Source organism: Panicum hallii, chromosome 7 (assembly GCF_002211085.1).
Source record: "Panicum hallii strain FIL2 chromosome 7, PHallii_v3.1, whole genome shotgun sequence".
NCBI lineage: Eukaryota > Viridiplantae > Streptophyta > Magnoliopsida > Poales > Poaceae > Panicum > Panicum hallii.
The window spans coordinates 33,371,200-33,397,227 of record NC_038048.1 but is presented as its reverse complement, the minus strand read 5'-3'; the positions used below and the strand labels follow the sequence as shown (position 1 = coordinate 33,397,227).

General features: G+C 46.3%; 2 protein-coding genes across 2 annotated transcripts; both read right to left on the bottom strand.

Moving 5' to 3' along the window:
• Positions 1–2,147: 2,147 nt before the first annotated feature.
• On the bottom strand, positions 2,148–2,969 carry LOC112901734 (ethylene-responsive transcription factor LEP-like). Its single transcript, XM_025970702.1, has one exon. It carries the CDS (start codon positions 2,967–2,969, stop codon positions 2,148–2,150), a length of 822 nt encoding a protein of 273 aa, XP_025826487.1.
• A 9,411-nt stretch (positions 2,970–12,380) lies between these two features.
• On the bottom strand, positions 12,381–20,365 carry LOC112900673 (the record flags this gene model as incomplete). Its single annotated transcript, XM_025969505.1, has 7 exons — positions 12,381–12,385; positions 12,502–12,571; positions 12,674–12,799; positions 13,265–13,585; positions 18,740–19,144; positions 19,574–19,653; positions 19,816–20,365. Coding segments are annotated over 7 exons (1,557 nt in total), but the record flags the coding sequence as incomplete, so codon positions are not given.
• Between the last annotated feature and the right edge of the window lie 5,663 nt (positions 20,366–26,028).

Sequence of the window (26,028 nt, the reverse complement as noted above, 5' to 3'; positions counted from 1 at the left end):
ATTTTTGATACTTCAAAAACTGGTCGGCTACAGTGTTGTAGAGTCGGCAGCGCGATACAAATGGTTAGTTAGAGAAGGCACCTGGACAGCTAGGAGCAAAAGCTAAGGTTAGAGTGAGAGCATCATCAGAGAAAGGCGGCCGTGCGTGCTGCTGAGAAGCTCCGGAGTTGAGCTTCAGAAACAGCTGCTGAATAGCCCTGTGTGTGACTTCAGCTACTGCATATATGCGTCTGTCAGAATTTTCTGCTACAGGTCAGTGGTCTCGACACAAGAGACCTACTTGCACGAAGATCATGGGCTGTTGGACCATTCACCCGTTCAGTTGCTTCATAAGTCCATGTACAAGTTCTACTATATATACCAGAGTTTGGAAGTCAAAACAGTATGTGAAGTCTAAGCCAAGAAAGAACAAGTGCCACCGTCACTAAGGCCCTGTCATGTATGCTTCAAAATATTGCTCCACATAATTGTTGATTAGGGTGATTCTATGGAATGGACGGATGATTATAATCGCATTGTATGTGAGTTATTCGCTGAACAAGTAAGGAGAGGGAATAGGCCAAATACACATTTGAACACTTTAGGTTACACTGAGGTGTCGGGAAGGTTCTACCAAATGACCGGAATCGAGTTATCAAAGACACAAATTAAGAACAAATGGGATAGGTTGAAGAATGATTAGTCGGGTTCTGTGCATGACACCACTGTGTTGTATAATGCAATGAAGTTGGATCGAGATTTCTTCCCACACCCTCCCAAGGGTAGGTAATTTATGGCTGGTTTCTACATTTTTTATTTTGCAATTCTAGTTCTTTATTATCTAAACATATCATATACTTTTTATTTGTAGGTAAGTATTATGTTGTTGATGCCGGATATCCTAATAGACCGGGATACCTAGCACCATACAAGGGTGAGAGGTATCACTTACCCGAATGGCATAGAGGTGTAGAACCAAGGTCTCCTAAGGAAAAGTTCAATCGTATTCATGCACGAGTTCGTAGTGTTATTGAGAGGTCATTTGGAGTCTTGAAAATGAAGTGGCAAATTCTCTATAAAATGCCGATGTATCCATTATGGAAGCAAAAGATGATACCGATAGGACTCATGGTGATCCATAATTTCATCCGTGAGCATAACAGTGGTGATTTAGACTTTGAACGTGTGGAGCGTGATGAAAATTATGAGCCTACAATACCGGAAAGGTATAACAAGTATGTAGTGCCTTCGGATGGATCATCTCCAGTACCCAATGCGCCTACTATGGATGTTTTTCGTGATGCATTAGCAACGGCTATTTCTCAAAGTTGGATGTAGTATGAGTAGTAGATCATTGAGACTTGATATGTAATGGAATTATTTTGGAATATTTGTACTTTATTATCTATTTAATATTATCTATTTATAATGTACTGTTATTTATGAATATTTTAATTCGTACTCACTAATTATTAGCACTTCCTACGAGTATTTTAATTATTTATGGTATTGTATTATTTTTTAATTAAAGTGTTTAAGTGAAAGTATGTCAACGAACTCATCTCATGCAACATTCAAGGGTATAAGGGACTTTTCCATACAAATTCACAATTTTCTGAAGTTGAAGTTGTCCTGCTAGCCAAACACTTTCAGAAACTCTACAACTTCAAAGCAGAGCTGCTCTGCAGTGAAGTTCATGAAGCTGAGCTGTGATTTGTGAAGCAGAGCAGTCCCAAACAGGGCCTAAGTACTGTAATATACTCCAAAAAATGGAAGGAAATAAATATATATATATATATATAATAGCAGGAAAGATATTACACTGAAGCGCCAGCAACACACAAGTGCATGCCGACTGATCGATCATCTTTACACATATCACTACTAGTACAACAAGCACCCCAAAGAAAAAAAAGAAATGAAAAATAAAAAGAAGGGCAAAAACACTGGACGGCCCAATGTAAAAAGGCCCATCGATCACCCAGCAACGGGCGATCGAGGCCCAAGGAGCGACGAAGCACAGTAAAGGGAATATTATTATCATCACGACGACACGTAGGACGACCGACCAAGTAATCAAACTGCTAAGCGCACCCAGCAACTCACCACGCCACGATCTACCGGCGGGCGCAGAGGCGGTCGGCGGCGGCGCCAATGATCATCAGTACTCAGTAGTAGTAGGACGACGAGGAGCCGTCGAGCTGGAAGCCGTCGGCGCAGGCGTCGTCGGCGGCCGGCATCGGCGAGAAGAGCGGGCTGTGCACGTACCCCTCCTCGAAGTAGACCCCATGCGAGGCGGTGGCCGACGCGCCGTACGCGCTGAGCTCCGACGCGTCGCACCACCCGCCCCCGCCGCCGCCGGCGCTGGCATTGCTGGCGCCGATTGCGCCGCCGTACACGGAGGTCAGGTCCATGGCGCCGCCGGCGTCGACGCCGTAATCGTCGGCGGGGAGGTCGTCGGGTATGGCGAGGTCGTCCATCAGCGCGGACATGTCCTCGGCGCTGTAGCCGTAGGAGGAGGCGTAGTCGCCGCCGGCGCCGAGGCCGAACCCAGCGCCGCCGCCGCCGTTCGCGGCCTGGGCGGCCGCCGTCAGGGACGCGGCGGGGTCGGCGTAGAAGGGCTGGAGGAGCTGTCCGGCGTTGTCACCCGAGGTGAGGTCCGGGGAGAGGTAGGGGGTGACGGAGGAGCCCGGCGGGAGGTCCGGGTAGGCGAAGTTGGTGCGCGCGCGGGCGCCGCGGAGGGAGCGCGCGGCGCGGTCGTAGGCCACGGCGGCCTCCTCGGCGGTGTCGAAGGTGCCGAGCCAGTGGCGCTCCTTGGTGGCCGGGTCGCGGATCTCCGCCGCGTACCGGCCCCACGGCCGCCGCCGCACGCCCAGGTACCGCGTCGTGTTGGCGTCCGGCTGCTGCTGCCGGCGCTTGCTGGACGACGACGACGACGACTTCTTGTCCGACGACGAGGAGGAGGAGAAGAAATACGACGAGAAATTCATGGTGCCACAGGCTCAGACGAGCTATAGAGAGAGAGAGAGAGAGAGAGAGTGATGGGTCGTTGACAAGGTGAGGAGAGAGAGAGAGAGAGAGAGAGCAGAGGTGGTTGAGCTGGTTGTTGGATTGGTGCTGCATGGGGCGGTTGCATGGCAGGTGTTTATATAGGCGCCGGAAAGCGATAAAGATGGGTGGCTAGCTAGTTTAGTGGGGAGGAGGTTGCATTTGCCATGGTGGGAAAAGAGGATTAATGAGGAGGTGATCCGTCGTCGTTACATGCCACTGCTATACTATACTAGCTATGCAGCAGGGGTCGCTTTGGGTTTGATTCTGTGTGGGGACGACCAAAGGAAGGTGGTCAACCCAATGATTTGGACCGGTGGATGCAAGGGAGGGTACATGATTGTACATGGTGATTGATCGATTTGGCATCAATAATCGTACTCGATCATCAGTAACTAAAAAAACTCATAAGAAATGTACACGCAAACTACTAAAGGGTGAGCAATCTATTGCACGCCAACGAATTCCTTAACAGTGCTCGCAGCGGCATTCGGTGAACGAGGGCCAAGGTAGAGACACCGAAAACTTCTATAAACGTAGGTCGTTTTGTTTTTCTCTAGATTCAAATACTATAAATCTAGAAAAAACTACGACAACTCATATTTTACAACTTATATTTTTGAACGGAGGCAGTAGTAAAATATTAAACTTAGTTCTAAAATAGTGAAACCATGCAACATGAAACACACTGCCCAATTTCAGTTGGCTGGTAGAAGCAGAAAAAAAGTTCTGGAGCAAGAAAGATTAGCAATCCCGGCGTTCCTTGTGCTCCGATCCACTTGGTGATGAGCCATCACATGGAGCAGCAGCTCTCTGAACGTATCAGGTGTGGCGACGGCGCCACCGGCCGTGGCCCCGGCCGGCCCTTCCCGGTGGGTGCCAACACCAACAATAAATTAAATAATGCCCCACAAGCAAGTCGATTGCATTGGTTTCGCGCGCGAATTCACCCTGCTGGAGGAACTCAACTCTGCCTGCCTTCGGCTCGTCAAAACGACGACGATGCTGCTCCTCGTGGACGCATGCATGCCATGTCGCTGGCCGGCGCATGTGGCCCGGCCGGCCGCTGGTCGACGACGCAGGCGCTGGGCCCCCAGGGGCACCTAGCTAGCTAGCTAGCCCCACCGGCCGGCGTCCGTGGTTGAGCCCAGGCACCGATCGCCCGCCCGCAACCATCGACCACGGACGCGCTGCACCGACCACGGCGACGACCGACCGCAGCAAACCGCAACGTGCGTGCTCGCACGGCATGCACGCTACGCCTGGCCACCACCGGCACGAGCTAGCGCTCGATCGTACGCGCCCGCGCGCGGCCAGTAGTACGCCGGCCGGCCGGGCCATGCAGCGTACGAACGAGAGCTAGCCATGCATCCCCTGGCCGGCCGGCCGCCGGACGAGCGGGCGGCTTCGCTTTTCGCGGCCGGCCGGGTCCAGCGGCGGCGGCGGCCGCCGCAAGCAACCGTCACCATTACTCCGACCCTCCCCCGGCTACAAGCAAGGGTGCATGCAGGGCGGGTGGTCATGTCTGCCGGCCGGGCAAGCGGACAGGATCCGGACACCGATCGTTTTCCGGTACGTCGTCGATCGGGCGCCTTAAATTCCGATCCTCTCCCGACCGGGGGTAGTAGTGGTTGCGTCGGGTCGATCGATCGATCTGCCGGCACATGACAGAGATATGCCTCGCGACGCCATGCCATGTAGGCCTGTCGTCTGTCTCGTGCTGCTGCTGCTGCTGCTGTTGTGTGTGTGATCTCTCGAGATCGACCTCGATCGGTCGATCTTCCTTCAAGGCCGGCAGGCCTGTCAGTGACTGGTGGCACCGATCGATCGATCCGTCTCCGTTCCATCAGCAGAAAATTGGGTCAAGATGAAAGCGGAGATCTCTGTGAGGGGTCCATCCGGATGCAACTGCCAAAACTGTTTCTGATCCCGGCCCTGCCGGTCGACCGATGCAATGCAATGCACCACAACTTGTCACGTCGCCCGTCGCTGTCAGGAGCTTCTTGCTTAATCCCTCTCTAAATAAGATCGATTCTCAAGTTTAAAATATAAAGATTATATATAGGGCCATCAATTTGCAGCTGCTGCTGCCACATAGCTAGCTAGCTGCTAGGTCCATCAGAAGACACCCAACGGTCTCTCCTTGATGCGAATGTGTCCTTTGACCGGCTGCTCGAGCTGAACAACATGGGAGTGCATGGCCGGACCGGCCGGGGCGCACGCCAACGTGGGGCGTCGTTCGTACGACGAGATCCCAACCGACCAAGGCGTGGTCCATGCGCCCCCATATGCTCAGCTCTTCCTTTAGCTACTACCACCACCACACCAACTGGCACTGCATGCATTGCCAGAGTCAAGGGTCAATGTGCCAAAGGGCAGGGGGCTAGCTGCTGCAGGGCCTGAGTCTGGCTGCCCTCACATGCCATGCCATCTTTAGACATGTCTGGATTTAGTTGACTAAACTTTAGCTCCGTCATATCGAATGTTTGGACACCAATTAGAAGTATTAAATATAAATTAATTATAAAACTAATTACATAAATGAAGGCTAATTCACGAGACGAATCTATTAAGCCTAATTAATTCATCATTAGCACATGTTACTGTAGCACAACATTATCAAATCATGGATTAATTAGGCTCAATGGATTCGTATCGTGAATTAGCCTCCATCCATGCAATTATTTTTATAATCAGTACTCCTAATTAATGGCCAAACATCCGATGTGATGGCAACTAAAGTTTAATCGGGATGATCCAAACAGCCCCTTAATTGTTGCTGTTATTTTGGGATGCGGCATCTGTCTCTGCACCGTGTTGGATTATTATTGGAAATGAAGATGTGGAATCATCACGCGGAAATGGTACATGTAGATTATTTTGTCTTCAAATAATTTTATATTTTTACTAAGTTGTATAAATATAATATAATAGCATATAGTTTTTTTTAAACGGGTATAATAGAACTAGTTATCAAAGTTACATCATGGTGACAGTATCAATGCAGACTCTTTTTTTTGTTAGAGGAAATTAATTAAAGAGTGCATTACTGGCGCTCTGGGTACTCAGAAACAATTGATTAAGCAACAGCTTTGCCTCAAGATATCGGCGCAAAATCTAAGCTAGTGCTCTTCGATTGATTCAAGGTGCCTGAGCGTGAAAGGTCCAGGTATGGGTTGATGCATCATGCACGCAGAGCACTTTAGGGCTGCTTATGATTGCACTCTGATGCAGCTGAAGCTTCTAATGATGAGCAAAAGAGATGGTTTAGACGTTTGATGTGAGTTGTGAGATGCAAAAGAAAAAGGATGGAGCACATATATATGCGTGGATGGGGCCAACGGAACAAGTGAGCTCACATGATTAGTTGAGCTAAGATAAATGATTAGCATGTGCCCTCCCCTTTCTTTAGATGCTCTTCTTCCTCTTTCTCCAATGCCATAAAAAACACCCATGATTAAAGTAATCTTTTGATTCATTGTACCTCTATATAAAGGCTTCTCTTAAAATATGGTATATACCAGTGCCGTCTCTCATGCGCCTCTGGTTCCCTTCTTCCTTTCTTATTCTCTTGTTTGTCTAATTGGCAATAAGATCTTTACATATATGGAAGCATCTTGCTTAAAATTAAGGACACTAATTGTATCTTAGGGCATTAGGTATTATGACTTTTGTGGCATTTGGTACCAGGCTCCATTCTGGCATGACACTTGGAAATGCAGACACTTTAGCCCATGTTACTTCTGAACAAATACTATGACCAGAGCTTCCTTCTGATCTAACTTAACGATTTCTTAACTTCTGAGTCATTCCTCAGAGTTAATAGTCAAGGGAACAATCTAAGACCAAAGTCTCCAAAGAATGAGAGCGGGATGCTCTAGCCTGTTAATTTATCGAGTACTTACTGCTTAATCAGTCGAACAGTTCAGTGGTGGTTGTGGCAGTTGGTTTGAATATATGCAGAGTACATCAGATTAGTCATACAGAATCTTTGATGTGCATGCCAATACCGAAACCATGTGACGGAAACCGACACAATACATCCAAGTAGACTACCTGAGTGAAAGAGGCAAAGAATAAAATTGTGTTAGCTAGCTAGTAGATTTTCTGAAAGATGCCACATTTGTTTATCTTGTAAATATAATCAACGGGTACAAAGCAATGAAATTAACCAAGATATCACTGTTGATCTATCCCTTCAGTATCATTATGCATGATCGATGCAGATGTGTGGTAGCATGATAGGATGCTGTACCAGTACAACTTCTGCTTTGTTTATGAACCATCACCATTCTTTCTTCGAATATATTAAAGATTCTACATTTCACCTTCCTTTATGGAGTATATGGGAATAAACAATTCATCACAACTAACTGAAAATTGCATGCCGATATTGATATTTTAACGCAGCTCAATAATCCCAACTAAAACGGAAGCCATTTGTACTTACATTATGATATCTTATTGGCTCTTTTAGATCATCCCATCATGATGCTAATCATGCAGGTTATTAGTTTTCTGGTTTGACAACATAAGGGTATTATCATTGCCACTTCCCGATGCATGTGCCTGCAATCTCAGCCAAACTAATCATGGATCATCAGCACTTCCATGAGCATCCATCACCTTTAAGGTCCCATGGCAACACTTTTAATCTCAGCTCACTCATGGATAGATTAGCAGATGCTTAACTTCTCTCTCCTACATATGCATTGATCGATGTAAGATCAAGGCAAGAGGCTACCAATGGTACCAGTTATGGGCAGCATGTGAGCCAAGACTCTTGGCTGAATTTTCTAATGGTAGCTAAACAATGTACTGGCCAGTGGGCACTACAATGTTCTGAAAATAAACTGTTATTGGCCAGTCTAATCTTGCATGGGAAGGCAATAGAGCAGACTGTGCTTACTCTCTCTCTCTCTGATAATGTGCGTGTGAGTGTGTGATCTTCTAGAAAAACTTCTGACACAAGCAATCTTTGCCCAATCCAATGTGCATGAAAGGTGAAAGGTGTATCTTTGCCAGATCTAAGACTACATATATTATCGTTGCAGCAAGACCCATAGCCAGGATCAGTGGATCTTGAGAATCATTTGGGTTTGAATACTGATCATGTATAGTTTATCTCCATTTGCCGGTCTCACTGAATTACCAAGATGATATTTGAGATGCAATGTTCCTCTGTTGAGTAAACAGAAAACTCGACCAAGCAAACCATTTCAGGTATGGATGCATATATGATACAGCATAGTATTCAGCATTTATTGCTCCTACAGGCACTAAGATAATTATTTTTTAGAGAAGTACTCAGAATTAAATAAAGGGTTCATCTCAAACTTGTAGTTTCAGGTTTACCCAAAAAAAATCTGTATACACCAACTGCAGGTCAAGTCAATCCCCCTCTTACACAGTAGTCACATGACATAAAAGACTATATGTCTGATTCTGCAGAGTATTTTGCAAACGTTGACCATTGACTAGATATCCTGATTTAGTGTAACAAAAGGGTTACATTATTGTTTTACTACCAGCACCAATCGTGGTTAATAAACATCATGCAGGATTTTTAGCAAAAATGTATGGTGGTGACAGTGGTTTTGACATGACCGTGCATTTCATAGAATATTCAGTCTACTTTAGTTGATTTCAGCTGTTACAGTTAGATATTTATCTACCTTCTGTATGGTGTCTAGAGCAAATCAGTTTGATTTACAATTTCATATCATCCATCTCTTAATAATTAACCATAGGAAAAACAACAAGGAGTTAGCAACTACTCCCTCGGTTCCAAAAGGTAGGTCATTTTAGCTTTTCTAAATTTATAATATTTGCTATGGACCTAGATATAACTTATGTCTAGGTGCATAGCAAAATCTATAAATCTAGAAAAATCAAAACGACCTACAATTTGGAACAGAGGGAGTAAATGGGATGCGATGTACCCAAGTCTACAAGTCGACCTAGTAATAGTATCAGGGCAGGTGTATGACTAAATATCTAACTTCGACAGAATCCAAACTACCCTACAAGTAACTCTATCCTTGTGGCTACTTTTTCTCATAAGGTATCCTTATTGTGACTTCGCCGATGCTTCCTCAGACCAAAAAGCAGAAGCATAACAAATAGAATGGAGCATGACTTTCGAACACATTCTCCCAAGAGCAACAAACAAGAAGCCAGGACGAATCCTTTCCAAAAAAAAAAGAAGCTAGGACGAATAAAATCATGTGCTCGAGTGAAAAGATTTGGAGCTGATGCAGCCTGTTCTCAAATCTCAACAAACCTGTTTCTCCGAAGAGCCTTGGTGTCATCACTCTAAAAGGTAGCTGTTCAGACAGTAAAGTCTCATGCATGTATGAACTGCACGTTATTTGGTAAACAAAGCAAGCACTTGGCTGTTGCACAAAATGCAGCACACATGCATGAACTAAGGTTCCATGTACCAGTGAAAAGTTTCACTTGATCACTTCGGACCCCTACACTTCAACAAGCATTGGGGACTGGAAAAGAAGCAGAATGCAATGTATCCCCGAGCATTAGATCCTGAGAGTCAAAGTTTAGTACTGGTTGGTTATGTTGTAATTAAAAAGATGGCATGCAAGTGAAAAAGTAAATATTAATCAAGAGATGGCTAATCATGGTGCGGCTAAGGGTGGTGCAGAACTTTAACTTCTACCACTAAAGGCCTGTTATATATGTCCATATCACCATACCTCTTGCTTAAACTGTGCTAGGATTCTTCCATATTATCTTATCCACCTTTGTATTTGGTGGGGTATTGTATAGTTCCAAGATAGAGATTAGCATAACAAGAACCCACTCTCCTCCCAAAGCATGTAAATATCATTTTCACCTTCCGGTCGTCTCAAGATTTTTTAAATAAAAAATCATCCTTCTTATTCTTTTGGTAAGAAACAAAACTATAAGAAATATAAGCGCTTTGTACCATGTTGTACTCGTACCTACTATTTGAGTTATATGTATGTGCTTTTAATTCATTTTCGATTGAGATTATCTATTGCCTATTTGGAGTTGATTAGGATTTAGGAGTAACTGCATCCCTGAGTTGCCAAATTCTTGGATTCCATAGAGAATAGGCATATCCACTGGCTCTATTAGCTTGAACAAAGAAGTACGCATCCAGCCACTTGTGACCTACTATTCTTAAGCTTGGAACAAAGCAAAGCTATCTACCAGTGGCGGAGCCAAGCCCCGTGCTGCCTGTGCTGCAGCCCGGGTCCTAGGCTTAAAATTCAATGGTACATCAGATTAAAAAAATAGATTACATGTTCCTATGAAGTTAGGCATCACTTAGCTACTCAGCCCGGGTCTTGACTCGTTTCTGGCTCCGCCCCTGCTATCTACTATAGGAGTTCATGACCAAAGTTTAAGTTCAATACTATTGGCCAGTCAGCCATGTGCATGTACCCCATTATGAAAGATATAAAAGCGTGAACTCCTTTTCTTTTCAAGATAGCATGAACTAACTTTGAGGCCAAGTCAATATTGTCTCCCCTGGATAGTTATACTGTCGACATTTTCATGGAAATGAAGAGCCAAATTTCTCTTCTTCATCTTAAAGAAAAAAAAGAACAGCAACAGACAAACTTTAGGTTTAGTGTATACCTTTCCAGAACTTAGGATTATGAAAAGTCTGGAGGCTATGGCAATCTGAAGGTTGCTAGGTTCTAGTATATACCTTTCCAGAACTTAGGCTTATGAAAAGTCTGGAGGCTATGGCAATCTCAAAGCTGAATTCAGAGCATGAGGAAATGATACCAAAGGAAAACTGAACATAGTTTTCAGCTGATCTGACATGCATGTGCGACGGTCATCAGTCTACCACCTTATCTTGATCTGAAGTTCTGGACGATGCCAATGGTTTATGGTGCCATCCAAAAACAATGAGTTGAACTGGTATGTTCGACTTCGCTGTTGCGTCTGCAAGCTGGGCTAGCCCTCTGAAATGTAACATCTAAAGTGCAACTGAAGCGACGGGAGCTGTTTCCGGTTATTACTAGGTGACTAGCTTTTTTCTCAAAAAAAAAGCATAAAACCACCCCCAAGAAGAGTGCACCAGCAATAGACTTTTAAAAAGATGAAGTATGTATATGGATGTTCAGTTTCTTTCATATACTTAGGAGAGGAAAAGTTTCCTTCCTCGTCCTGCATCATGAAGGGCAGCTACAGAAAAGTTTCCTTTCTGTGGCTCCTAGATGGACAGGCCGACCTTCCTCCGGCTCCAGCTGTGGACATTAATGTGGCCGCTGATGACGGCGTCTCCTCTGAGTCTTGTTGAAGCCCCTACTCTGCTGTCCGTTCCCTCGACCGGTGTGGACGTATCTCCAGCCCCCGTGACCACCGCGGGCGTGGCTGTTGAGGTTGCACCCCTGGTGCCCGTGACAAGGTCAGCCCCTATGACAACCGTGGAACTGGAGATTACTCCGAGAATTCTCCCAGATAATCTTGTTGTGTATAGCCGGACGCCCAGGAGAAGGGAGGAGCCGACAACTCCTGCAACTGAGTTCATCGAAAAAATCACAAAGATTGTGGACGCCCTGGTGCCTGTACCAAGCATCCCAAAGAGAAGAGCTAAGACTGCACGCCCCGTGAGCTTGCCACGCCGCAGTCGTCGGATTGCCAACCTGCCGCCTGAAACAGATTTTGCATCAGCTTCCACTGTATGCCGGAAACTTGATCTAGCAGATGAGGAAGGCAAGATTTCTGAAGAAACTCTAATCCGGTATGCAAAATTTTATAATCACCTCCTCGGCCGAGACCATGTCGTTGCTCTGTCAGCCCTCTTTGGCTGGGATGTTCCAGCAGAAGGGCAAGCACATGTGGCTGCTGGCTCGGTCACTGTATTTTGAGAGAATTTTTTTTCTCCTTCTGCCCGTTGTATTCTTGTTCGGGTCTTTTGGTTCTTTGTCAATGGATAGATCGAGTTTTCTGATTTGGAATGTCCGAGGTCTGAATGACAAGGCACGGAGGGATAATCTTCGGAAAGTTGTGGATGATGCCCGACCTGCAGCGGTCAGCCTCCAAGAAACTAAGTTATCACATATATCTGAACGCGACGTCATATCCTTTCTTGGTCGAGATTTTACCAACTTTGTCTATCTGCCAGCCCAACAAACCCAAGGAGTTATTCGATCGCCTGGCGTGATGGATCATCCTTCGTGGTCAATCACCACCGAGTTCATCGCCACTCGGTATCTGTTTTATTTAGTGTAGAAGAGGAAGAATAAGCACACCCTCTATTGATGAATTTGATATACATATATAACCAGTGCAAGGGCTGCAAGCCCGGGCTCTCAGCCCATGATCTAACTGACTAACAGTACATGCACATGCTAAGCTAAATATAAGGAGAACAGGTCAATTCAGTTATTAACACCCCCCTAGTCTGTACTTCATGCCTTGGATGAACACACAGACTAGACGGGAAAGAATTGAACCATTGTGTAGACAAACCTTTTGTCATGATATCGGCAAACTGTTGATCTGTGGGAACGCAAAGTATCCGGAGCTGACCAAGAGCAACCTTTTCGCGAACAAAATGTATATCTAACTCAATGTGCTTGGTTCTTTTGGGATGAACTGGATTGCTTGCCATGTAAACTGCTGAAACATTGTCCCAATATACTATAGTAGCTTTGTCGTTGTGAATGCCGAGCTCAGAAAGCAGCTGTTGTAACCAGACACACTTTGCAACTGCATTTGCCACACCACGATATTCTGCTTCTGCACTTGATCCTGAGACTGTAGGTTGCTGTTTTGATGATCAGGAGACAAGTGAATCACCAAGATAAATACAAAATCCTGAAGTTGATCGTCTTGTGTCAGGGCAACCGGCCGGATCAGCGTCAGAGTAGGCTTGGATGTCAAGTGTTGCTGAATGATGTAGGTGAAGACCGAAGTGGGTAGTGCCACGAACATACCGTAATGTGCGCTTCAGAAGTAGCAGATGGGAGGTTCTCGGATCATGCATATGCAAGCATATCTGCTGGACGGCGTGAGCAAGGTCTGGCCATGTCATAGTCAGGTACTGAAGTCCACCTGCTAAGCTTCTGTACTCCCCGGGATCAGGGGCTGGTGCAGTATCATCAGAAGCAAGCTTTGCAGTGGTGTCGATCGGTGTAGAGGCTGGTTCGCATTGTGACATGTTGGCACGTTCCAGGAGCTTGTATGCATATTTTTCCTAGGAAAGGAAGAAGCCGGCCGGCGATTGTGTTACCTGGACGCTAAGGAAATAGTGAACTGGTCCCAGATCCTTGATGGCAAGCGAGGCACCAAGACGAGCAACAATGCCGTGCAGGAGCGCATCAGATGAGGCCGTCAAGATGATATCATCGATGTAGAGCAGAAGAAAGGCCATCTCGGTCCTGTGGCGTAGAGTGAAGAGCGAAACATCGGAGCGTGTCGGCTGAAATCCAAGAGAGCGAGCAACCTCGGTAAACCAGTGAAACCATGTCCAGGGCGCTTGTTTGAGGCCATACAACGACTTGGATAGCTTGCAGACGTAGTCGACAAAACCAGCAGGTTGTAGCGAGAACACCTGTTCATCAAGGGTGTCGTGCAAGAACGCGTTCTTAACGTTAAGTTGGTGAACCGGCCACGAGCATGATGCGGCGACGGCAAGGACTGTGCGGATGTGAAGCGTCCCCTCATCAGAGGTGACTAAATGTGATACAAATATAAATCCCAGGAGGCTGATAACATATTTATTACATCAAATGGTTCATTACCGTACAAACCGTCGAGTTAGCAGGCCCTGAAGCGCCACTATCAAGAGGGACAACATAAGGACTACAAACCAAACCAAAGTGCCAATGAAATCTAAGATAACATCAGAGTCTTGCGTCATGGTAAGCTTTCTATGGAGACCCTGAACCACAGGCAAGGTTGGGTGCAGGACGGCGACCTACTCGACATCTTCAGCAATGAAGTTCGGATCCTCCTCTGTAAAAACTAGGCAAGAGTGAGTACATACGTACTCAACAAGTCCAACCACACCCGCGGAGGGGAATAATAAAGATTATGCATGGATATATCAAGGTTGAGGCTAGGGTTCATTTGCGATAAAGTGAGGTTTTACACATGCAAGGGTTCATTTAATAAAAGAGTTTTCTCAAGACATTTCTGTAGTATCGAATAATAAGTGGGGTTAATCCTACACAAAGGATCCAAGTTTTAATACTACTGGACTCCTCATCCACAGTAGCTCACTGCACAACTGCCGGGCACTTTCAAAACAACTCACGCCACAAAACCAATCATCCCAAAATGTCTATTGCAGTGACCATGCCGTAACTCGTCCAATACCGTGGACACGGCTATTCGAATAGATTTCACACTCTGCAGAGGTTGTACACTTTACCCACAAGTAGGGTACCGCACTACGAACACCTTAATGTCGTGGCGGATCCTAACAAAGCCATTACCCACCTTAGCTGAATCTAACTAGCGAACGCGGAAGCAACCATAGGGTTAATGACCTATCAACAAGGTCATAACCGGGACATACTCACACATATCGTATTCCTTCTCCATGATCTCCCGTTGCTCACCCGCTCTCCTTTTGGCTAGCAGGACAACTAGTGGGGTTTATTGTAAGCCGTTTCCCACACAACGGTCCGAGTGGTTGTACGATAAGTGGGTTAGGCAAGATGACACCTCAGTTCATCCTTACATTGACAAGATGGACATCTCCCAACCATGCTCAACCACAAAGGTACAAGCACACTAGTGGCATTTCACACAGAAAACACCGTCCATCTCATCTGGTTATATCTTTCTTTGATTTTCCCAAAATCCCGTTTTTATCTTTTAAAACACTCACACCCTTATTTTCGGTAAAACGCTTTGTGGTCATGATTAAAATATAATAAAGGGAATGAAAGGTAATAAGCATCTCTAGCAGTAGTCAACATCTAACAGAGCAAATCCTTTATAGACATTAACCTAGGTCATCAAGGAATAGTCGTAGCAATCAAGGGGTGGCTATCCAACCATGTCTTGCGATAAAACAATGCATTTTATAAAATAGGCCAATAGGTTGCGTTTATAAAACTGGGATAAATATGCATCAAAGGATGGGATTGGACTTGCCGTCCTCAAAGCCTTCCGGAAGCTCCTCCTCGAGGTATGGGTCTTCGGGCTCCTGCTCGCAGTCCTGCTCCTCCTCGGTCACACCGTCGGCTACAACACACAAACAATCACACAATAAAACAAAATTCGCCGATGAGCTAAAAAGGGAAATAGAAAGCTTCAACTAAAACTAGAGGAGGCTATTATATTTGTTGGATGTGGATCTTGGGACTTGGAGAGAGTATTTGATGCGTGGTGGAGTTTGGAATCGATTCAGAACATAATGTCGCATGAAATGGGGGCTGCGGACTGCATAAGGAGGAAAAGTGGAGGGGGTCATGCACAAGTCTGCCTTTCTTCTTTCTCGAGACAGAATAGGAGGGTGAGAGGAATAGTAGGAGGGGGGCGGCCAGGCCATGGGCGCCGGCCCCCTGGCGCATGGCAACACCCGGGGAGGGGAAAAAAGTAGAGAGGAGGCCGAGGGTGTCCGATTCCGGCCCTCACCTCGTGCGGAGACGGTCTACGGAGGGCTGTCCACGGTGATGGGTGGTGGGCGGCAATGGTGAGCAGCGGCGGCGAGCTGGCAGCGTGAGGTAGAGAGGGAGAGGTGTTTGGGCGGTGTGTGCGGAGTGAGGGGCGGCTTGGGGTCTGATTTATAGGCCGAGAGGAAGAGGGAGGGGGATGGCCGGCGTGGGGGGGGTCACGGGCAGTACAGGAGCCTCGCCATTAATGGCGGCCAGGATGCTCGGGGACAAAGCGCGAGCTACGAGGGTGAGGGGATGGGACGGGACAGGCCGGCGCAGCAGCGGGCCGCACGCTGGCTTGGCGTGTACGGGCAGCAGCGGGTCATGCCCTGGTCCGCGCGTGCACGCAAGGAGCGGGCTGCAGCTCGAGCAGGCAGCAGGCAGCACAGGGGAGAAAAGAAAGAGGAAGCCAGCGCAAAAAAAAGGAGTCTGGGAAAAAAGTTTTAAGAGAGAAATAAAATGGATGTAAACAAAATACGAGAAAAGAAAAGATAGGACACGCGCGCGGCGCCGACGATGGCGGCTGGGCAGGCGCACGCGGCCGACCGCAACACGATGGTGATATAACGGGACAGCGGGGCTAGTGGAAAAGGAAAAGGGATGGGCGGCTTTGCGGAAAAAGAGGAAGAGACTGCACGATGTCGGAACGGCGGGAAAATCGGGAGGTGGGCTTCGGGAGCTCAAGCGGTGGAAAAGGTTTAAAAGATTTTTAAGCGAGGGATTGGTAAAGTAATTTAAATAAGATAAAAATGCGGGCGTTACAGGATGGGTGCAGGTTTGATGACCAGGCTAAATGTCTCAGTAAGTCGATGCCCGGTCGTTGGGTGAAGCCGCGGACCACCCATCTTGCCTTGTACCGCTCCAAGGTGCCATCAGCGCGTGTCTTGTGCTGGAACACCCATTTGCCGGTGATGATGTTGCGTTTCAGCGGTCGAGGAACGAGCATACCAGGTTGCTGTTCCTGCACAAAAGTGAACTCATTTTCCATGAAGACGACATGTCTAGAGGTGATGACACGGCGACATGACAGGTCGTAGCATCGGTATCCTTTGTGATCAGGAGGATAACCAAGGAAGACACAATGTGTGGAACGTGGAGCAAGCTTGTGAGGGGCTGTAGCCATCATGTTTGGATAGCAGAGGCATCCAAAAATGCAGAGATGATGGAACCCGCTGGGGTTTGCTCCCGATCTTTCGATGAAAGTGGGGGATAACTCGATTTAAGGAGGATCGACGTTGTGCTGCCCGACTACAACACCACAAGGGCTGCGCTGCGCCTTAGCGACAGTTACACCGCCTCCAATTTGTGTTGTTCTTGCTGTGCCAAGAACATCCTTGAACCTGCAAGCAAATCGAAGAACAAGCAAGAACAAGTGGACAAGCAAACAGCACACAGACCTTGCCCAAAGGATAAATCTGATACACACGAAGTTGGGGTTCTGAATCGAGCAAATCGGGTGGTCTAATCGACACACGCGTTTACAAGGAAGTAGCAACAGCTAACTTACAACCAAACAAAATCCAAGTGTCAAATGGTGGCTGCTGGTGGTTTATATAGGTGGGGGGGCAGCCAAGAGGCGTGGGGGGTGTAAACCCTAACTTAGAATGGGCCCCTAGTGGGCTGAACTAGATACAAGGGCCTCAGCCCAAGACTGGAAGACTGAACGTCATTTTGGCGATTCTGCTTAACTCCTTTGGAATTTCGTCTTGAGGTTGGATCCATCTGAAAGTAGACTTCAGCAACTTTCCAACAAGTACTCATGTGCTTCAAACAATATTCGGAGCTAAGAGTTATGGCCTTCCGAAGTTGCCCCTTCCTGGAGGTCCGAACTGGTATGGTCCGATCTGATCATCCACACTCGCTTTCTTGTCGTGTTTGCTCTCCCTCCAATCTGGTTCATGTCCCATGTTCCTAAGAATAAGAAAAGCATCACAAGAATTTAGTAGTACCCCATTCATGGATGATGGTTTGTGGAAAGCAAGGAACGAGTTTACCTGATAATTTAGCTCTCGTGCACGAGCTCTTGTCATTGGTCCTTGCTGCGTAGTAGGCATGGGTGTATCGTTGGGAGGGATGTCCTCATCATCCTCCTCTTCTTGCATTTGAGTCGTCCTCGACTCAAGTTCATCTTCCTCACCCAAATATGGTTTCAAATCTGCAATGTTAAATGTGGGGCTAACCCCAAAATCTGCAGGCAACTCAAGATCATTTATCTTAGCTACAACTTTAAAAGGGCCATCAGCTCTCGGAAGCAACTTTGACTTCCTCAAATCAGGAAACCGATCCTTTCTCAAGTGCAGCCAAACCAAATCACCTGGTTCAAAAGTGACATGCTTCTTTCCTCTGCTACCAGCAAGTTTATATTTAGCATTCATGGTTTCTATGTTCTCCTTTGTGGTCTCATGCATTTTCAACATCAACTCAGCATGTTGTTTAGCATCAAAATTCAATCTCTCAGAAGTTGGTAGAGGCAGCAAATCAATAGGGGCTCGAGGCACAAAACCATAAACAATCTCAAAAGGGCTCTTTTTAGTAGTAGAATGTTGTGAACGGTTGTAAGCAAACTCAACATGAGGCAAACATTCTTCTCACATTTTTGTGTTCTTTTTCAAAATAGCCCTAAGCATGGTAGATAAAGTTCTATTAACAATCTCAGTTTGTCCATCAGTTTGGGGATGACATGTAGTAGAAAATAGCAGCTTAGTACCTAATTTAGCCCACAAAGTTCTCCAAAAATGACTAAGAAATTTTGCATCACGATCTGAAACAATTGTGTTTGGCACACCATGCAAACGAACAATTTCACGAAAGAACAAATCAGCAACATGAGTAGCATTATCGGTCTTATGACATGGTATGAAATGTGCCATCTTAGAAAATCTATCCACAACCACAAAAACACTATCCCTCCCATTCTTTGTTCTAGGCAGTCCTAAAATAAAGTCGATTGAAATGTCCTCCCATGGTGCATTAGGAACAGGTAGAGGCATGTACAAACCATGAGGATTAAGGCGTGACTTAGCTTTTTGGCATGTTGTGCAGCGAGCAACAAATCTCTCCACGTCCCTCCGCATCTTGGGCCAAAAGAAATGATTAGCAAGGATGTCTCCTGTCTTCTTCACACCAAAGTGTCCCATCAGCCCTCCTCCATGTGCTTCCTGCAGTAATAACAAACGCACGGAGCTAGCCGGAATGCATAGCTTGTTAGCTCTAAAAATAAACCCATCAGTTAGGACAAATTTGTTCCAAGTTTTCCCCTCCTTACAGTTCAGCAACACATCCTTAAAATCATCATCATGAGCATATTGTGCTTTAATCGTTTCCAAGCCAAAAATTTTGCAATCAAGTTGGGACAACATAGTGTAATGCCTAGACAAAGCATCAGCAATGATATTCTCCTTCCCTTTCTTGTGTTTGATGACATAAGGGAAAGATTCAATGAATTCAACCCATTTAGCATGCCTACGATTCAGTTTTGCTTGACTTCGAATGTGTTTTAAGGACTCATGATCAGAATGTATAACAAACTCTTTGGGCCACAAATAGTGCTGCCAAGTTTCCAAAGTTCGAACTAAAGCAAGCAATTTCTTATCGTAAGTAGAATAGTTCAAGCTAGATCCACTCAATTTCTCACTGAAATATGCTACAGGCTTACCATCTTGCAGCAGCACGCCACCCAACCCAATTCCACTAGCATCACATTCAAGTTCAAATGTTTTATTGAAATCTGGAAGTTGGAGCAAGGGTGCATGAGTTAACTTATCTTTGAGCACGCTGAAAGCATCCTGTTGAGCTGCAGCCCAAGTGAAGGTTGTACCCTTCTTAGTGAGTTCATGCAACGGGGCTGCAATGGTGCTAAAGTCCTTCACAAAGCGACGATAAAATCCAGCAAGTTCTAGAAAGCTTCGCACTTGGGTGAATGTTGTGGGAACCGGCCAGCTGTGAATGGGTTCAACCTTGGCTTGATCGACTTGAATTCCCTGCGGTGTCACAACATAGCCAAGAAAAGAGACTCGATCTGTGCAAAAGGTGCACTTCTCAAGGTTACCAAACAAACGTGCATCACGGAGAGCATCCAAAACAGCACGCAAATGATCAAGATGGTCTTCTAGTGATTTGCTATAGATCAGAATGTCATCAAAATATACCACAACAAATCTGCCAATGAAAGCGCGTAAAACTTCATTCATTAATCTCATGAAAGTGCTGGGTGTATTAGTGAGACCAAAAGGCATGACTAACCACTCATATAGACCGAATTTAGTTTTAAATGCTGTTTTCCATTCATCTCCTAATTTCATGCGAATCTGGTGGTAACCACTACGCAAATCAATTTTCGAGAACACAATTGAGCCACTCAATTCATCAAGCATATCATCTAGCCTAGGGATAGGATGACAATATCTGATTGTTATGTTATTAATCGCTCGGCAATCTACACACATGCGCCAAGATCCATCTTTCTTAGGAACCAAAAGGACAGGAACAGCGCAGGGGCTCAGAGACTCACGCACGTAACCTTTGTCGAGCAATTCTTGCACTTGGCGCTGAATTTCTTTAGTTTCTTCAGGGTTGGTCCTGTATGGTGCACGATTGGGCAAGGAGGCCCCAGGAATAAGGTCAATCTGGTGCTCAATCCCATGAATTGGGGGCAGCCCCGGTGGCACCTCCTTTGGAAAAACATCCGCATACTCCTGCAAAAGATTAGTGACAACAGGGGGCAAGGAAAGAGGTATGTCCTGAAGTGAAAACAAGATTTGTTTGCAAATCAAGGCATAGCAAACAGCAGTGGTAGCATCAATCTCATCCAAATCAGATTTAGTAGCAATGAAACATGCCCCTTTCAGCCTGATCTCATTTCTGTTATCATGAACAGATTTGGCACTTCTCTTTTTGTGCTTCTCAAGTTCATTTGCCACAATCTGATTTTCACTTTTAGCCTGTTCCTGATTCTTCATTTTACTAGCTCTAGTAAGTTCATCTTTTAAAATTGCTTCAGGAGACATTGGATGCAACACAATCCTTTTATCATGGTATTGGAAGGAATACTGATTTGATCTACCATGATGCATAGAATCTTTATCAAATTGCCATGGCCTTCCTAGCAGAATACTACATGCTTGCATTGGCACAACATCACATTCAACAACATCTTTGTAGGATCCGATGGCAAGATTAATTCGCACAAGTTTTGTTACCTTTGCCTTACCGGTGTTATTCAGCCATTGAATGCAATATGGATGCGGGTGTGGTTGGGTGGTTAGCGCAAGCTTCTCCACCATGTCGCTGCTGGCCAAGTTGTTGCAGCTACCTCCATCGATGATCACTCGACATGAACGCTCTTTGATGACACACTTTGTTTGGAACAATGTGTGCCGCTGATTTTGCTCCGCCTTCTCCATTTGTGCGCTCAGCACACGCTGCACAATTAGGCTCTCATAGCGATCGGCTTCAGCTGCATTAATATGTTCTTCCGAGCAGCCCTCACTTCCTGCATGGTCAGCCGCAAGCAATGCAAGTATATCTTCATCAAGTTCACTAGTAGATGAGTACTCACCATCATTTTTGACCACCAAAACATGCTTGCTTGGGCAGTCACGCATGACATGTCCAAATCCCTTGCAGCGGTGGCACTGAACATCTCTTGTTCTACCTGTGGATGCCACCGATGAAGTGGTTGCAGCAGGTTTTTGCGTTGTCTTTGCTGCTGAATTTGCAGGGTTGTCACGAGGCTTGTCGCTAGAAGGTGGGGCTACTGTTTGAGCTGACGATGAATAAGGTGCAGCAGCACGTCCAGTTGATGGAATGCTTGAGCGGGGCTGCGTGGAAAAATTCCTTCCTGCAGAAATGTTAGTCCTGGTACTTGCACGTCGTCCCTGCACTTCCCTTTCAGCTTTGCAAGCAAGATGGAACAAACGGGTTATGTTAGTGTACTCTTTATAAGCAAGGATGTCCTGAATTTCCCGGTTTAACCCGCCCAAAAATCTAGCCATAGCAAGTTCCACATCCTCCTCTAAATTGCAGCGTAGCATGCCCATTTGCAGCTCTTGATAGTATTCTTCTACACTTTTAGTACCTTGTTTTAACTGCTGCAGCTGGTTTAAAAGATCACGTGCATAGTAAGATGGAACAAATCTAGCCCTCATGATCCGTTTCAAAGCATCCCAAGTTTGTGGCATGTTGTTAGGATTTTTCTTGCCATGTTCTATCCACCAAACGGAAGCAAAATCAGTGAATTCACTAGTTGCAGCCCTAACACATGCATTTTTAGGAAAATCATGACAAGTAAACTTTTGTTCAACAGCCATCTCCCAAGTAAGATAAGCATCCGGATCATATTTACCATCAAAAGAGGGTATCTTAAATTTTATCTTACTGAAAGCAATGTCATTGTTATGTACCTCATGTGGACGTTATCCACCCATACCTCGACGGTTACGACGTAGACGTCACTGGCCTCGATCCTCAACTTCGGTGTCAGCAGCATAATCAGCACCTGAATTTTCTGCGCCGTCCTCATCCTCCTGGCCACGTCCTCTACGCTGATCATTCGTCTTCGCGTGGAGCTCATCAAAGCGCCTTAGAAGAGCAGCGAGACTCTTGTCCACGCGAGCAACCGTCGTCTCCAAACCTGCAAGCTTGGTGTTGTTGGAAATCTGTGCGGCCTCCATTTGCCCAATCTTTTCATTTATCACCTGCAAATCATTATCAATTCCAAAGGTGTACTCCCTCACTTGCTTTTGAAAATGCTGTACGATGCCTTTGGTGCGAGGTGTAAGCAGACCTCCACCATCCTCATCCTCACTCCCTGCACCTGCCATGGTTAGCTTGCAGCAAACAAAGTCACAAGAAGTTGCCTACCAACTAAAGGAAATAGGTGGTGGCACACTATATGTTCACTCACACTTGTCCATTCAAGTTCTTACATGTTCTTACCAAGCAAGGCAGGAGGTGTCGGCAGCCAGCAAGAACAACACAAATGGTTACACAAGCACAACCCCGTGATGTAGTAGATGATTTGTGGAGCTATAGGTGGCTGCAAACAAAACAAATCAAGGTACAACTAGAACCACATTAGTCAAAGCAAGTTGAATAGACATTCATTGATGGTCCTATGCTGGTCCTAGTGCCAAATCAAGCTAGAGATGTGAGCCTGAACACAAATATTATCACACACCAAGACAGCAAGGAATGCAAGAAAATAACAGCTCTATTCCCTTCACTTTTTTTTCTCTTATCTTCTCTTTCTTTTTTTTGCTCTTTCTTTTTCAGGGGCTAAAACTCTTTTGAAAACCCAACAACCCAAATAAAGGGATTGCTGCACACAACTCCTTTGAAATTAGTTCCAACATCTCAACTTTCAGACAGCAGGTCGTGAATCTCAAGTGCTATTGCGACGCGCTCAGAAGGAGTTAGGGAGCAAATTTAGATCCGTTGGAAAGAACACGAGATAAGCTTTCCAGATTGTATTTAAACATTTGAATCAGATATGTAACACAAGATATAGGACTGTTTTCTTCTAGTGCTCAGATCTGGGAAGATGGATTTGTGGTGGCAGAAATGACAGCGGAAATATGAATAGATTTGGTGGATTTCGTGGTGACTAAAACGTGACCAGAACTCAAAACTCTAAGAATTGAACCACTAAGAACCAGCAACTAGCCCAAACAATGCAACTGAAAACTCAACAAGCAAAGAACTAAGCAGAACAGCAAAAGCTCAAACTTGTTGTTGGGATTTTCAGATCTAGCCTATTTTTGTGTAGTTTTCTGGACTGTAGGTAAAGGGATTGGTAGAATCTCTCACCGAAAAAAACCTTGCTCTGATTACCACATGATGGAACCCGTTGGGGTTTGCTCCCGATCTTTCGATGAGAGTGGGGGATAACTCGATTTGAGGAGGATCGACGTTGTGCTGCCCGACTACAACACCACAAGGGCTGCGCTGCGCCTTAGCGACAGTTACACCGCCTCCAATTTGTGTTGTTCTTGCTGTGCCAAGAACATCCTTGAACCTGCAAGCAAATCGAAGAACAAGCAAGAACAAGTGGACAAGCAAACAGCACACAGACCTTGCCCAAAGGATAAATCTGATACACACGAAGTTGGGGTTCTGAATCGAGCAAATCGGGTGGTCTAATCGACACACGCGTTTACAAGGAAGTAGCAACAGCTAACTTACAACCAAACAAAACCCAAGTGTCAAATGGTGGCTGCTGGTGGTTTATATAGGTGGGGGGGCAGCCAAGAGGCGTGGGGGGTGTAAACCCTAACTTAGAATGGGCCCCTAGTGGGCTGAACTAGATACAAGGGCCTCAGCCCAAGACTGGAAGACTGAACGTCATTTTGGCGATTCTGCTTAACTCCTTTGGAATTTCATCTTGAGGTTGGATCCATCTGAAAGTAGACTTCAGCAACTTTCCAACAAGTACTCATGTGCTTCAAACAATATTCGGAGCTAAGAGTTATGGCCTTCCGAAGTTGCCCCTTCCTGGAGGTCCGAACTGGTATGGTCCGATCTGATCATCCACACTCGCTTTCTTGTCGTGTTTGCTCTCCCTCCAATCTGGTTCATGTCCCATGTTCCTAAGAATAAGAAAAGCATCACAAGAATTTAGTAGTACCCCATTCATGGATGATGGTTTGTAGAAAGCAAGGAACGAGTTTACCTGATAATTTAGCTCTCGTGCACGAGCTCTTGTCATTGGTCCTTGCTGCGTAGTAGGCATGGGTGTATCGTTGGGAGGGATGTCCTCATCAAGAGATGAGTGTACTCGGGAGGGACACCGTAGAGAGATTGAAAGGGGGAGATGAGAGAAGTAGTTTTGCAAGGGCGGCGATTGAGAAGATACGTGGCCATGGCAACTGCTTCAGCACAGAACCTGTATAGCATGGAAGCCTGAAGAAGCAATGTGCGCGTGCAGTCGTTTAGTGTTCGCAGGATCCGTTCAGCGTTTCCATTCTGTTGCGACGTATAGGAGCAAGAAAGTCTGAAAATAATCCCGTAAGCGGAAAAAAAAGATCGCAGCGCATGATTGTCAAATTCTCGCCTGTTGTTGGATTGAAAACAGTGGACGGGGCGGCTGAACTGGTTCTGGATATAAGCACAAAAAGGATATGATGATAGGAGCAACCTCTAATTTTTGGTGCAGCGGATAAACCCAGACAAAGTAAGTATAATCATCAAGTATAGCTAAATAAAATTGGAAGCCAGAAACACTGGGAACGGGGGAGGTCCATACATTATAATGTAGCAGCTGAAAAGGAGCACTGGTGACTGTATTTGATGAACTGAAAGGCAGCCGAGTGTGTTTGCCCAAGCGACAAGAATTACAGGCACTCGAACAATCTTTATTACAAGTGAAATCAAATGAAGAAAGAACTTGAGACAAAGCTTTATTTCCTGGATGGCCTAAACGCTGATGCCAGCGTGAGGCAGCGGTGGCGAGTAAGGTGCGAGCAGCTAAGGCAGTGAGAGGGTAGAGATCCCCATCACTGTTACATCGGAGAATCTCCACCTTGGTGCGCAGATCCTTGATGGAGAAGCCGCGAGGATCAAATTCCACAGAAACAAGATTATCACGGGTTAGTTGGCGAACGGATAAAAGATTTTCAAAAAGTTTCAGTGCAACCAGTATATTATTGAGATGTAAAGGACGAGATGAAGTAGCAATGGTTGAAGAGCCGGTGCAAGAAACGAGAATAGAAGATCCGTTGCCAACTAGAATGTGAGAGGAGGAAGTGGAAGGGGAGAGAGATGTTAGATTACCGTGGTTGGACATGTGCGTCGACGCACCCGTCTCCATCACCCAGTTGGGTGCGGTAGGGGATCCCTGCAACGACATGTTGTTGAGGGCGCTGATCAGAGCCACTTGATCCCAAGAGGGAGCCTGCGGCTGCGGCGGTGCAGAGGTAGCGCCGTAGTAGGCCTGAGTAGATGGAACGCTGGGACGAGGGCCGAGCACGCCGGTGCCGGGCGATGGCTGTGGAGCGTGTTGCGCCACAGGCCAGGCCTGGAACATGCCAGCCCATGGGTTTGCCAATGGCACCTGGAACGGGAGCTGCTACGCAGAGCCGTTCTGGCGAGGACCGGTGGACGGAGAGCCGCTACCCTTCTTCTTAAACTTCAGCTTCTTGCCCGATTCGCCAGCAAATGATGGAGGGGTGGATGGGCTGCCCGGGGTCACCTGCGTGGCGAGGCTGAGAGGGGCCGGCAGCGCGACACCGGGCGTCGAACCACCAGCGGCCTGCTGGCTGGCAAACAAGGCGGCAGCTTGGGCCATCTTGACAGCATTGTCAAGATGATGTTCCTCAAGAAGAAGATGGGATCGAACCTTGAGGAACGGAGGCAACTTGTTGACGGTGAGGCCGGGGATGACATGTTGCAG

Coding starts and splice junctions, on each gene's coding strand:
- LOC112901734 (XM_025970702.1), bottom strand. CDS start 2,969: ATGAATTTCTCGTCGTATTTCTTCTCCTCCTCCTCGTCGTCGGACAAG.